The 12519-nt window shown below is 38.1% G+C and overlaps 1 protein-coding gene across 3 annotated transcripts in view; it reads left to right on the forward strand.

The window, feature by feature from the left end:
- arhgap18 (Rho GTPase activating protein 18) overlaps nucleotides 1-7077 on the forward strand; it is a 133923-nt gene extending 126846 nt beyond the window's left edge. For all 3 annotated transcript variants that reach the window (XM_043683619.2, XM_043683611.2, XM_043683627.2), the window contains one exon: nucleotides 2020-7077. In XM_043683619.2, the coding sequence (XP_043539554.1) occupies nucleotides 2020-2111 (92 nt within the window). In that variant the 3' untranslated portion in view covers nucleotides 2112-7077. The remainder of the gene's footprint in view (nucleotides 1-2019) is intronic.
- The last annotated feature ends 5442 nt before the right edge of the window (nucleotides 7078-12519 follow it).

Consider the following 12519-nt stretch of genomic DNA (forward strand, 5'->3'; position numbering starts at 1 on the left):
AGGTTATGGAGTGAAGACCGGGATCTGGCTTTGAGCACATTGTTCAATTGGCATCTGTGTAGCCTCCTTCTGAGTGTTAAAATTCTGTGACTTAGTTTAACTGAACTGGACTTAGAAAAAGGAAGTCACAGGAAAGAGAGCTACCTAAACTAATTTGTATACCATTTAATGACAATTAATTAACCGATTGTCCTGAATAATCAAACTTGCCAGCTTAAATGAAACATTGCTTGGTAGATTTGAGGGAAGAAAGAAGATGCCCCCAAACATTGACAAATGCTGACTGGCTTGATGTTTGTTTCCACAATGTACTGCTTTATTTCTGTTCATGCAGAATTGTTTACAGTTACTGATTGGATGTAGGTTTACTCACTTAGTTGGAAGGTTTGTTTTCAGACATTTTGTCACCATACTAGGTAACATCATAGTGAGCCTCCGGATGAAGCGCAGGTGGCATAGCCCGCTTTCTGTTTGTGTGTTTAGGTTTCCTTGGGTTGGTGATGCCATTTCCTGTGGCGATTTCATTTCCTGTTCTTATTCTCAGGGAGTGGTAAATGAGACCCAAGTCAATGTGCTTGTTGGTAGAGTTCTGGATGGAATGTCATGCTTTTAGGAATTCTTGTGTGTGTGTCTATTTGGCCTGCCCTAGGATAGATGTGTTGTCCCAGTCAAAGTGGTGTCCTTCCTCATCTGCATGTAAGGATACTAGTAAGAGTAGGTCATATCTTTTTGTGGCTTGTTAATGTTCGTGCATCTTGGTGGCTAGTTTTCTGCCTGTTTGTCCAATGTAGTGTTTGTTACAGTTCTTGCAAGGTATTTTGTAAATGATATTAGTTTTGTCTGTTGTCTGTATAGGGTCTTTCAAGTTCATTAGCTGCTGTTTTAGTATGTTGGTGGAATTTTGGCTACCTTGATGCCAAGAGGTCTGAGTAGTCTGGCAGTCATTTCCGAGATAGCTTTGATGTAAGGGAGAGTGGCTAGGGTTTCTGGACGTGTTTTGTCTACTTATTGGGGATGGTTGCTGAGAAATTGGCAGACTGTGTTCATTGGGTACCCGTTCTTTTTGAATACACTGTATAAGTGATTTTTCTCTCCTCTGCCAGTTCCTCTGTGCTGCAGGGTGTGGTGGCTTGTTGAAATAATGTTCTAATATAGTTTCATTTGTGGGTGTTGGGATGATTTGCTTCTGTAGTTCAATATTTGGTCAGTATGTGTTGTTTTCCTGTAGTCGCTGGTTTGAAGTTCCCCATTGTCTGTTCACTCTACTGTGACATGTAGGAATGGCAGTTTGTTGTTGTTTTCCTTCTCTTTAGTGAATTTTATGCCAGTAAGGGTATTATTGATGGTCTTGAAGGTTTCCTCTAATTTGTTTCGTTTAGTGATGACGTAGGTGTCATCACAGTTACTGATTATCGTTATCCTCATTGTACAGTTATTTGCTGCATTTTGGATAATGTTAACTCTAGTAGTTTAAGAGACACCCTTAAATATAAATCAGGACCTGTAAATTTGCCAGGCTTGCGTAGTTTATGAACCAATTTTCTACATATAATGAAAGACAAAGCTGAAATGTTTCTGTGGTGGTAGCAAGAGCAGGGAGAGTAATAATAGGATTTTTAAAATTAAAATCAGCTGATGCAGAAATTTGGCATTTGATTTGATTTTTTATTATTGTCACATGCACCTGGGTACTGTGAAGGGTTTTGTTTCTGTGCAGTACAGACTGAGAGAGCTTGCAACATTGTCATCTTGATTCTGTAGTGCTGATCTGTTTGTCACGTAAGATGAAGCTGAGATAGCTTCTGCCACTGGGACATTTATTGTACAGTTAAATAAAACATATGCAAATTTACTGGGCCATACTTTGAAGAGAATTTTCTTTCAGACACAACATTAGAGCTACTGACTTTTGACATTTGTCGTAGATCAGAAGTTTCTATGATTTTAAAACTGAATTCATATCAACTGTTAAGTAATACCAGTATCAATTGAGCTTTTCTCTAAATGTTTTGGTTTCAGGAGAGCGCTGTCTGGATGATGACACCTATATGAAAGACCTATACCAACTGAATCCAAACGCAGAGTGGGTTATAAAGCCTCGGTGTCAATGAAATTGACTTTATTAATAGAGGGGCAGGAAATATTGGATATGAGTGGCCCTGTACAGGAAAACAAATGAGACCATGTAGTTAGACTGGCTCATTCTCCCTGTGCTGGAGTTTTATTACTGGGAGACATCCAGACAATAATCAACCATGTTTAATTCAAGACTAAAACTGAACTTGAAACAGATAGATATGGGAATTGAATTTTTAATATGTCATTTTTAAAAAAAATATAGATTTATATATGTAGATTTGTCTATTTTTAAGAATATGAATATGGAAGAAAGCTTATTTTATGGAGGGAAGACCGTAAAAAGAAAAACTTATCAGCAAATTGAACCTTTGTTGGACAACAGACTACTTAATAGCAGTGGTCTCATTAAACTGCATGCTTGTGTACCGACAGTCTATTAATTGATAAGCACATAATTATTACAGCCATGCACACCGTGATGGTAAAGTATAGTTTACTGATGCTCTAGCCCATGAGCAAAGAAATAGCAGATTACCCAATGACAGGAAATTAATTGACAAGAAGCGAAGTTTAACATGATTAATCAACTGAAATTAACTCCTGCCAGTTTCTGAAGATTGAAACTAACAAGTTCCTGAAGATTGAAACTAACACTCAGCACTTGCCTTTCCTTGGCCTGCCCACCATCTCTCTCCTACTCGCCACTTCTCTCCACACCCTTTCCAGTTCCCACCAGATCCTCCAGCTCATTACTTCCCTGTCGCCTCCTCTCATTCACTGCTTCCCTCCCCAACTATCCTTCTCTTTCCATCTCGAATGCTCCCACTCACACTTCCTCAGTGTGGTAAGCTGAGATCAGGAAGCAGATACTGGGAGGGGAAGCCGGCAAGTGGAGATGGTGAGCAAGAGGTAAGGTGAAAGAGTTTTAAGTGTTAAGTAGAAGAGTTTTCAGCTGTTAATACCACTGATCTAGTCATTTTGCTGTGACTAGTTTTGTGGAATTATTAAGGCAAGATTGCTTTAAAAAAAATTCAGCATATTAAAAGACAAGTGCACGTAAAGGGCATTTGTGAAATGCCTTGGCTTTCTAGCCCAGTTCTCCAAGTAATAATGTGATGGTTCTTGATGGGACATGACAAACTACACATGCCACCTCTCAAATCAGTTCTGTATGCATTGCAAGAAAGAGTTTGCTTTCATAGTCCACACTGGTTTAAAACATGAGCCCTCATCCTGCACTCCCATAACATTCTGGAAATGGGTGTGTTCTGCTCCTCCATAATCTCCATCGATTCTGGCCAACTTGTGAATGATTTGTGGTTCATGGCACCTCCAAGGTATCATGAACCATATTCTGTATGAGGGAACCTTTCAGAAAGCAAGTTCAGCAGATCTTATCCATCTCAAACTGTGCCATCCTGCCCAACCCCCATGGCTCTTCAGGGCCTCCATGCCAGCTTATGGCTTTTCCATGTCTATTCACCCCCAATATACTGTATAGAAACAGCAAATATTCTGTGGAATATCAAACAAAAGCTTTAACAATGTCATCCATTCATTCATTGATTTGCTTTCCACTTAAACAAAGAACTCTTTTTGCAACAAACCAATAAAAGGTTCAATCATCCATGTAAAAAAAGTTGTGGATTTAACAGGAGATGAAAGAGCCAGAGTTGTGTCAGTCAATCAGTGATTTCCTTGGGGATCAGCTGTTTTAACATATTAATGGATTTATTGGCCAAGAATAGATAACAAAGCATGGTTTAGAGAGCGGGGAGACATAGCCTGGCATGATGAGCTTTGGGGTGGGATGGAGGTGGCATGGCAAGGGAGTGTGAGCAGTGAGGGCTATAGCATTGTTTTTAGTTATAACTAGGATGGAGTCTCAGTCTTTTTAAACAGCCCACCTTGGCAATCATTGTGACTACCCTGGACCTCTTTCCCAAGTGCTGCCCACACAAACCTGCACTCCACACCCAACAATGAAGATCCTGTGTATTCCCGAATTTCCTCCTAAGAAAATTCTGCCTAATTATGTTTCTTGATGCAAAAAACAAATGACTTTGCTATTTCCACACATTCAAAGCACTTTTAAGGAGGGAAAACACTCAGTATGTGGAATCATGAAAAGTTGCCTTTGCAGTTTATCTACTAATTCAAAAGGCTAGCTGCCTTGGCTCTGGTTGTTTAAAATTTGTCATGTGAGAACTATAGATCCTTGCCCTGCGCTGTCTCTGCTAATTCAAGTTTTCTTTTATTAAATGACTAAAATAGGCGCTACGATGGATGCTTCCGGTAAGATGTCAGTGGAGTAGGGCTTCTGAGTCTGGGGCTTGTCCATTCTGTCCGTTCTTATTTTCATTTCTTCTTACTTTTTTATGTTTTCACTTTTCACTTTTTTTTTCTGAATGTATTGCCCTCTTGTTGAAGAGCTCAGTGGCGGTGACTGCATCAGCGGTGGCAAGTAGTTCCAGCGTGGGCTTGTGGCAGTCGGTGACTGGATTTGTGGTGGCACCAAGTGAGAGTTTGGGTTCTGGTAGCTTCTGCATTGATGAGGTGGTCATAGTACCAACTCGTGGCTACTGTGGTGTGGCGAGTTTGGGTTTCTAGAAGCATCTGTGTCTAGCACAGAATCATGGCGGTAATGGCAGGGCCGAGGTTGGGCCGATGCGGTAGCCGCATCAGTGGGGGTCTCTGCATTGGCAAAGTTCAATGATTCTCATAGTTGTAAGGGCGTCAGTGGAGGCAAGATGGTGCCAAAGAATGGTGACTTTCATTCCAGTGGTGACATTGCGGCAAAGGGACTTGAGCCAGGGAGGCCAGGCATGTAGCCCATGACACAGCACTTAATAAGCAGGGCTGTAAAGAACATGTGTTCTTTATTTCTTCTACCTCTATATTCTATGCTTTGGTTTATTTTTCTCTCTTTTAAGTTGACACCAGACAGTGGCGACAATATACAACACTTTTAATTGTATTTTATAAGAAAATACATGACAATAAATAAACCAAATCATCAAATCGATTTTAAAAACAAGCAAATACCCCTCTTTTTTTATGCACGGTAGTTCAGTAGTTATGGCTAGTTAACCAAGAAGTTGTGACTACAAATTCTGCTTGGTAAGTTTAAAATTGTATTCAATAATTTGCAGACCAGCATATTACCATGTCAGTGGATTGAGGTGATTTTTTTCTTCTTCTTCTTCCACACATATGGTAACCTTTTAAAAATATATATTCCACAAAGTTTTTGTTTGTTTTTACTGGTAGCACAGTTGTGGATATTATCTTGATATTGGTGTACTTAACCAAATTCTCTCCACGAATGAATGGAAATATTAGCGAGTACATTGCTTGGTCATAAAACATGGCAACCTAAGTCAATCGTGCCCCACAGCTCCACAAAACAAATTAAAATAAGGCAAAACGAACTAAAGTAAGGTCTGTAAGAGCGAGCTTGAAGATATTTTGTAGATTACATCACAAACACATTAGGACTAAATAGGCAGAGAAACATTCTCTCTGTTACCTAGCATGGTGACAAAATGTCTGAAAATGAACCTTCCAGCTCAGTGAGCAAACTTACATCCAGAACCTCAACCTGAGCTACACATCTTCTCAAAACTTGCTAACATTCTCTCATAGAAACATTTTTAAAAAAATATTTGTTTAGGTCCATTATTGGGCAGGCTGGAGGTAGCTATGACATTCTATAATGGCAGGGAGCTATGGTGTGCAAAAGATCTCATATTGTGCACCATTATGTTCAATTGGAATAAACTTTAATCCAGTCCAATCTGCCCGCTGTTTTATGCAGCCATTAAGCATCCAAAATAGCTTTTAATTTATTTCTTACATTTTTCATGCAGGACCATTAACTAACTTAAAATAAGGAGGTTAATGTCTGTATTAAAATAACAAATAATTAATTGTACAAGCATGTCGTGTCCAACTGCGTAGCGAGGTCAGGCAGCATCTGAGGAGCAGGAAAATTGATGTTCCGGGAAAAAACCCTAGGCTCCTGCCCAAAACGTCGATTTTCCTGCTCCTTGTATGCTGCCTGACCTGCTGTGCTTTTCTAGCACCACTCTCTAATCTTGACTCTGATCTCCAGCATTTGCAGTACTCACTTTCGCCTGTGTAGTGAGGTGGTGATACACTGGTATTATGACTGGGCTGCAGAGGCCCAAGTTTGTGCCTAGTTTCAAAACCTATCATACAGCTAAAGAATCTGAAACTCATTGGTAGTCTCAGCATTGTTGATCATGAAAATATCGTAATTTGTCATAAAACATATTCAGTATGCTGCATCCTTCAGTGAAGGAAATCTGCTGCTTTTACCTTGTCTGGTAGAGGTGTGCCTCCAAACTCGTAATGATGCGGCTGACTCTTAACAGCCCTCTGAAAGTGACCAAGCTAGACACTCAATTCAGTAGCAATAAGAGATGGAGAATGAATGCTTACCCACCCAGCAACGCTAACACCCCATTAAAGAATAAAGGAAATAAAATTGCAAGCATTAATCTTTCAATTTATTTCCATGCAGCTCATCAATTTTTAAAATCATCATGAAAAACTGTTGCAAAAATAAATGAGATTGATGTTCAATAACAGTAAAAGTGAGAGACAAATTAAAAAATAATGAGTCAACATATTTGTGGAAATGGTCTCCTGAGGCGAAATAAAAATGTCACGTGAAATTTAGAAAATATTTTGCATTTTATCATCTAAGACTTGTATGATATTTGCCATAAAACAGCATGCTTTAATGAGTCTTCATCATATTGATTCAATAGTACTGCTTTGTCAGAGGATTTCTGTGATATTTGTTTAAAAAGCAAATGATCCAATTCTTTTAGACTTTTGTTGAATATGTTCAAAATTAAATGGCTGTTTTATATATAAATATCGCTATTGTTTGAATATATTTTCAGTTTTTTAACTGTACAGTTAATATTTTCTAGTTCTGTAAATAAAAAGTATATTTGATCCATGTTGCAATGATGTCCATTGCTTTGTGATTTAAGGTTTTCTGTAAGAGAACATTGCATGTGCAGGTGCAGAATATTTATATAACATATTCATCACTAACACAAACTTGCAATGTTTTGTCACACAGCTTTGTTACATTTCAATTTGAACAACATGATAAATAATATATCCACAGTTACAGTGTATTAACCACATGCATTTATGGATAAAATATCTCAAAATAAGTATTTAATCATTGGGCATTAGTATTATTCATTAAATTTTACACTTCTAGTTCATAATATTGTTAAAAGCTCAGAACTAAATCGGTGTTTGCTTGTGGGAGAAAATTGACAGTCTCCTTTAGTTGAATCCTGCTTTATCAGTCTCTTTAACAAAGGACAGGTGATTGGACAGGCATTGCCAGGAAGCATCCAAAGTGGGTAGATCATAATGTCTGTCAGCATTTAATCATGATGTATGACTGATCGTGTGTGGCAGGCTCTGCAAGATTGGAATTTGGGGAGATTTGAGGTTCACCTTTCAATTGACACCTGTAGCTTCTGCTACTGTTCGAGCAGGTCGATATTCCTCTGTACCAAGCCTGGCAAGTGGTCTTGAGATGCCTGTTTGCTTCACAGATGGAAATCTAATAAAGTCCAGGCCTTAAAGTCACTGGTCTCTTCACCATGTGTATGACCGTCTGCTAGCAACCTCCCATGAAGCAGTCACTCAAATTTTAATACTTGCCCTATAGACTGATGTAGTGTAGGTTCTGCTATTTATGTAGAATATATGGCAAAGAAATAGACCATTTGGTTGTAATGATCTATACTATCATTTATGTTCCATTTGAACCTAATCGGATGATATTTCTTCATCTAAAATCTATCATTGTTACCCTTAATTTCCCTTCTAGTTTTTATTGCTTGTCGAGCTTCCATTTAGAAGTATCTATACTATTCACTATAACCACTTCCTGTGGTAGCGCGTTCCACATTCTCATCACCCGTTGGATAAAAAATTTCTTCTGAATACTCTATTGACCATAAGCTTTAAGAAGCAGGTCATTTAGCCATTCAAATCTGCTTTTCCATTCAATGAGATCATGGCTGATTTGGTAATCCTCAACTCCATTTTCCTGGCTTTGCCTATTAATTTAATTATTCTTAATTTCTTAACTCCTAATTTCCTTACTGATTTTAAAAATGCCTATCTCAGTCTTGAATATATTTATCAACCCAACTTCAACAGCCCTCTGCACTAAATAGTTCCATAGATTCACTACCCTAAGAAAATCATCTTCCTCGTTTCTGTCTTAAATGGGTGACCCCTTTATTCTGAGATCATTTCCTCTTCTAGGCTCTCTGACAAGGGAAGGCAACCTTGTCACATTTACCCTCTCAAGCGACACAACAACCTTAATAGTTTCAGTAAGATCACCCACAAACCCAACCTATTCAACCTCTCTTCATAAGAAAATCCCTTCATACCCAGGATCAACCTAAAGAGCCTTCTCTAGGCTACCTCCAATGTTTTAAATCTTTCCTTCGATAAAGGGAGTAAACTGTTCTCAGTATTCCAGGTGTGGTCTATTTAGTGCTTTGTATCATTTTAGCAAGACATCCTTGTACTTATATTCCATTCCCTTGAAATAAAGGCCAACATTCCATTTACCTATTACTCGCTGAATGGAGATGCTAGATTTTTGTGATTCAAGGACGAAGACTCCTAATCCTCTTGCGCTGCAGCTTCCTGCAGTATTTCTCCATTTAAATAACATGTAGCTCTTATGTGAGGTTATGCATTTTGGCAGGAAGTGCATGTTTCCACACTACATTCCATCAGCTAAGTTTTTGCCCACTCACTTAACCTGTTTATATCCTTTGTAGACTATTGTGTTCTCCTCACTACTTGCTTTCCCACATATTTTTGTGTCAATAGTATATTCACTTCCATCATCCAAGACATAAAATATTGGCCAGGAAATCCATATTAATGTCGATGACCTTTAGTTATGCTTTTTCACAACATTTTTCTTTCCTCTTATGAAAGGTTTTGAGACAATGGGTAAAGAAATCAGGATGCCCCTTCAAAAGAAAAGGACTCAGCTCTCTCCAATCTTTCTGATACATATATTCTCTTACAACAATCTACAAGTTAATATTTGATATAAGTGATTTCACTCACTGGTCATATGCAGAACTTTGAAAAAGATACACTTCCTCTAAACAACAGATGTTGACTTGAGGTAACTGCTCAGCTGCAATGTGAAGTCACATCCTATTGTACTGAGAGAAAAGGTCGACTGAGATCCTAGCAAAGACAATGACACCCTTGGAGGTGTGAACAGCTCCTTCCTATTCCACTAACATGGAGGATAGATTAATTCAGAAATAGCAGTTAGAACATTTAAAACAATATGTCACCTTAGCTATGAAACAATGTCTAAAGGGCAGCTATTTGAATCATGAGTTTTTCTTTAACCTTCAGAATATACAACCAATGTAAATAGAAAACATGTGGTACAAATGTTCATGTGGTTGAATTTTATGAATTTGGGTTTGAGAAGACAAAGATTTTTTTTCCCCCTCTTCCTGAAAGCTCCCTCAAGCTGTGAGCCCTGTTTGTAGGCTGAAAACCCCCCCAAAATTGGAGAATTTTGCAGGAAGATTGTAACTCAGCAGACTGAACTTTACCAAAAATTGGTAAAGTGTCAACTTTAACTTGTAGGTGATACCTCAAAGGTCACCTGTAATTACTTTTGCTTCACCAAGATAACTACGCTCAATCTGTAATGATCAATGATGCAGTGAACAAATATAGAAAATACTGCAGAAACTCAATCAGTCTGGGAGTATCTGTGAAGAGCAAAAAAGAGTTAACATTTCAAGTCCACTATGATTGGGGTGGTATGGTGGCTCAGTAGTTAGTACTGCTGCCTCACAGCACCAGGAACATGGGATTGACTTTACCTCAGGAGTTTGCACATTCTCCCCATAATCTGCGTTGAGTTTCCTTCTGTCCAAAGATGTGTAGGCTAGATGGATTAGCCATGGAAGGGATGCTTTTCAGATGGTTGGTATGGACTTAATTGGCTGAATAGCCTGCTTCCACACTCTAGAGATTCTATGGCTCTTTCTCAGAAACATGGTCAAGATTGCTTAAGGCCATGACATGCGTATGTTGGTCACAACATGCATTTTGCATACAGAATTCTGTAATCACAGCAGTCTTCCACCTGTACTATACAAATGCTTGACTAATGCTATTGCCCACTGATGAGTCTCCTATTTTTCAGAAATTAGAGTCCACCATCTCAGACAGAAAGAAAAACATTTACTCTACCTTCTCTGGATGTGATGGCATCCTTTTTTTTTTCCATATATAGTAGAAGTTCAGATGAGAATGGAAGACAACACATATCATGCTTCCCTGTAGAAGTCACAGGCTCAACCTATTGATCTTGGTGACATCCCCAAAACTTTATTGCTCCTATCAGCTCTGAGCTTCCCAACACTACCATTACCCTCGTCTCCCCTCATTACCTCTGAAAATCAGGAGACAGCTTAGTTATTGACATGATGCAGTATCCTACCACACCTAGCACAAGTCTATCAAAACAGAGTTGCTGACTATTGATGGCCATCTCTCCTGCATTAATATGTGCCATCTAATCCCCTATTGGCCCTGACTGTTCTGTTCAGTTGCTCCCCTTTCACAATTATTGTCCCTATGTAGTTCTGCATACAAAGCAACATGACATATCCTCTAATATTGACAAACAAAATTTATTTATCAGCCAGATCGACCAAATATTCCACTCCCCTACAGGTTGAACAAGAGACTGTGGAATATGTTGCCAGTGATTGTTTGACAACAACTCTTTCTGTCATAGCATGCAGAGCAATTGCCATCACTATCTTCATGTGCTACAGACAGATGCTAGATGACTAAAAACCACTCTGCTGTCAGGTTTTGTTTCCTCAATTGTCAAATAGCTAAAATTCTTGGAAGAACAAAGGAAACTTTTCAAACTCTTCATTCTGAAGATCTTCTTGAAATGCAGCAGCATTGATATTAATGTTTGGGAGGAGCTTGCTACCTGCTAGTCAGAATGGTATTGTGTCCTTCACATTGCATCATCATTAAGACATTTTGATCCAAAGCATGTTACAGAGTGGCAGCAAAGAAGGAAAGTAAAGGAACAAATTCTACACTTTTGATCTCATTACCTCATGGGACCTTGGCACTGGGTCTGTGCCAGATCTGTCAGTTGAGAATCAGTCTGTTCAGTCACATGTTGAGCAATGGCAGAAACTTGCAACTGTCAGTAGATGTCATCTTATAATTGGAGAACAGCCAATGTTAATGGTAATTCTTAATGCAGTGTACTACCTGATGTGTCAATATTGAATTTAATTGCCAGTCACTGGACTAGTCTGCAAGCTTATTAATGTGACATAATTTGTTGCAGTCCTCAGTGTTTTCAATCCTACCCAAAGTGATATAATTTGCAAATTTAGTCATTGTGTTTTTGCTTCCAAATTCCAAATCATTGCTGTAAATAGTGAAAAGCAGTGGTTATTCTTATCAATACCACATCTGTCTTTTCCTGAATAACGGACAGAGTGAAGATGAAAACTTGCCCCAAAGGAACTGAATCTAAAAATAAACTGATGTGCTAGAGTCCATACATGATTTTGTTTTTCTGCTACTGTCAGGCAGGTCTCCACACAAAGGAGGATCACACAACATCAAGGTTTATATTTGAAAATCATAGATCAAGGGACATAATAGCAAGTAACTAAGAATCTAAACATGAATTCTTGTTATGAAGGTAGAGGAATACCATATGAAATAAAGTGATTTGATCAAAGTAAAAGCTGTACATGGAAAGCTATTACACTGTAATAACATTTTCATCCCTGCTATTTACTGTCTCTCCAATAAACTTTCAAGATATAAATTAAGAAAAATGGGTTACATTTAACAAAATATTAAGTTGTAAATAATAAAATATGTTAAAGCATCTCTATCTATTCAAAAGCATAATAATTGAAAGAAAAATGTGAAGAACAAGTTATATTGTTACAAAGTCACAAGGGATCAAAGTAATGATTTCTTTGAATTATATAAAGTTTTAAATAACACTTGATAAATTTACACCAAAAAGGAAACAATAAAAATATTGGATATGAGATCTTATGGAAAATCTATTATGATAGCCAGATATTCAATAAAATCAATTATTCATGTTCAGAGAGCTCAAAGCAGCCACTCCATTGATGCTTGCAAGGCAGTTGTTCAATCAAGTACCAGAATACAATCTACTTTTGAAAAGGAAGATAATAACCGGCTGGTATTATTGCTAGACTGTTAATCTAGAAGTTGAACAAATGTCTGGAGACCTGGGTTTGAATTTTGCCAGAGCAGATAGTGGATTTGAATTTGATTTAAAAACAAAAA

Source organism: Chiloscyllium plagiosum, unplaced genomic scaffold (assembly GCF_037043375.1).
Source record: "Chiloscyllium plagiosum isolate Xiang-an unplaced genomic scaffold, Cpla_swu_hap1 HiC_scaffold_3, whole genome shotgun sequence".
Classification (NCBI taxonomy): Eukaryota; Metazoa; Chordata; class Chondrichthyes; order Orectolobiformes; family Hemiscylliidae; genus Chiloscyllium; species Chiloscyllium plagiosum.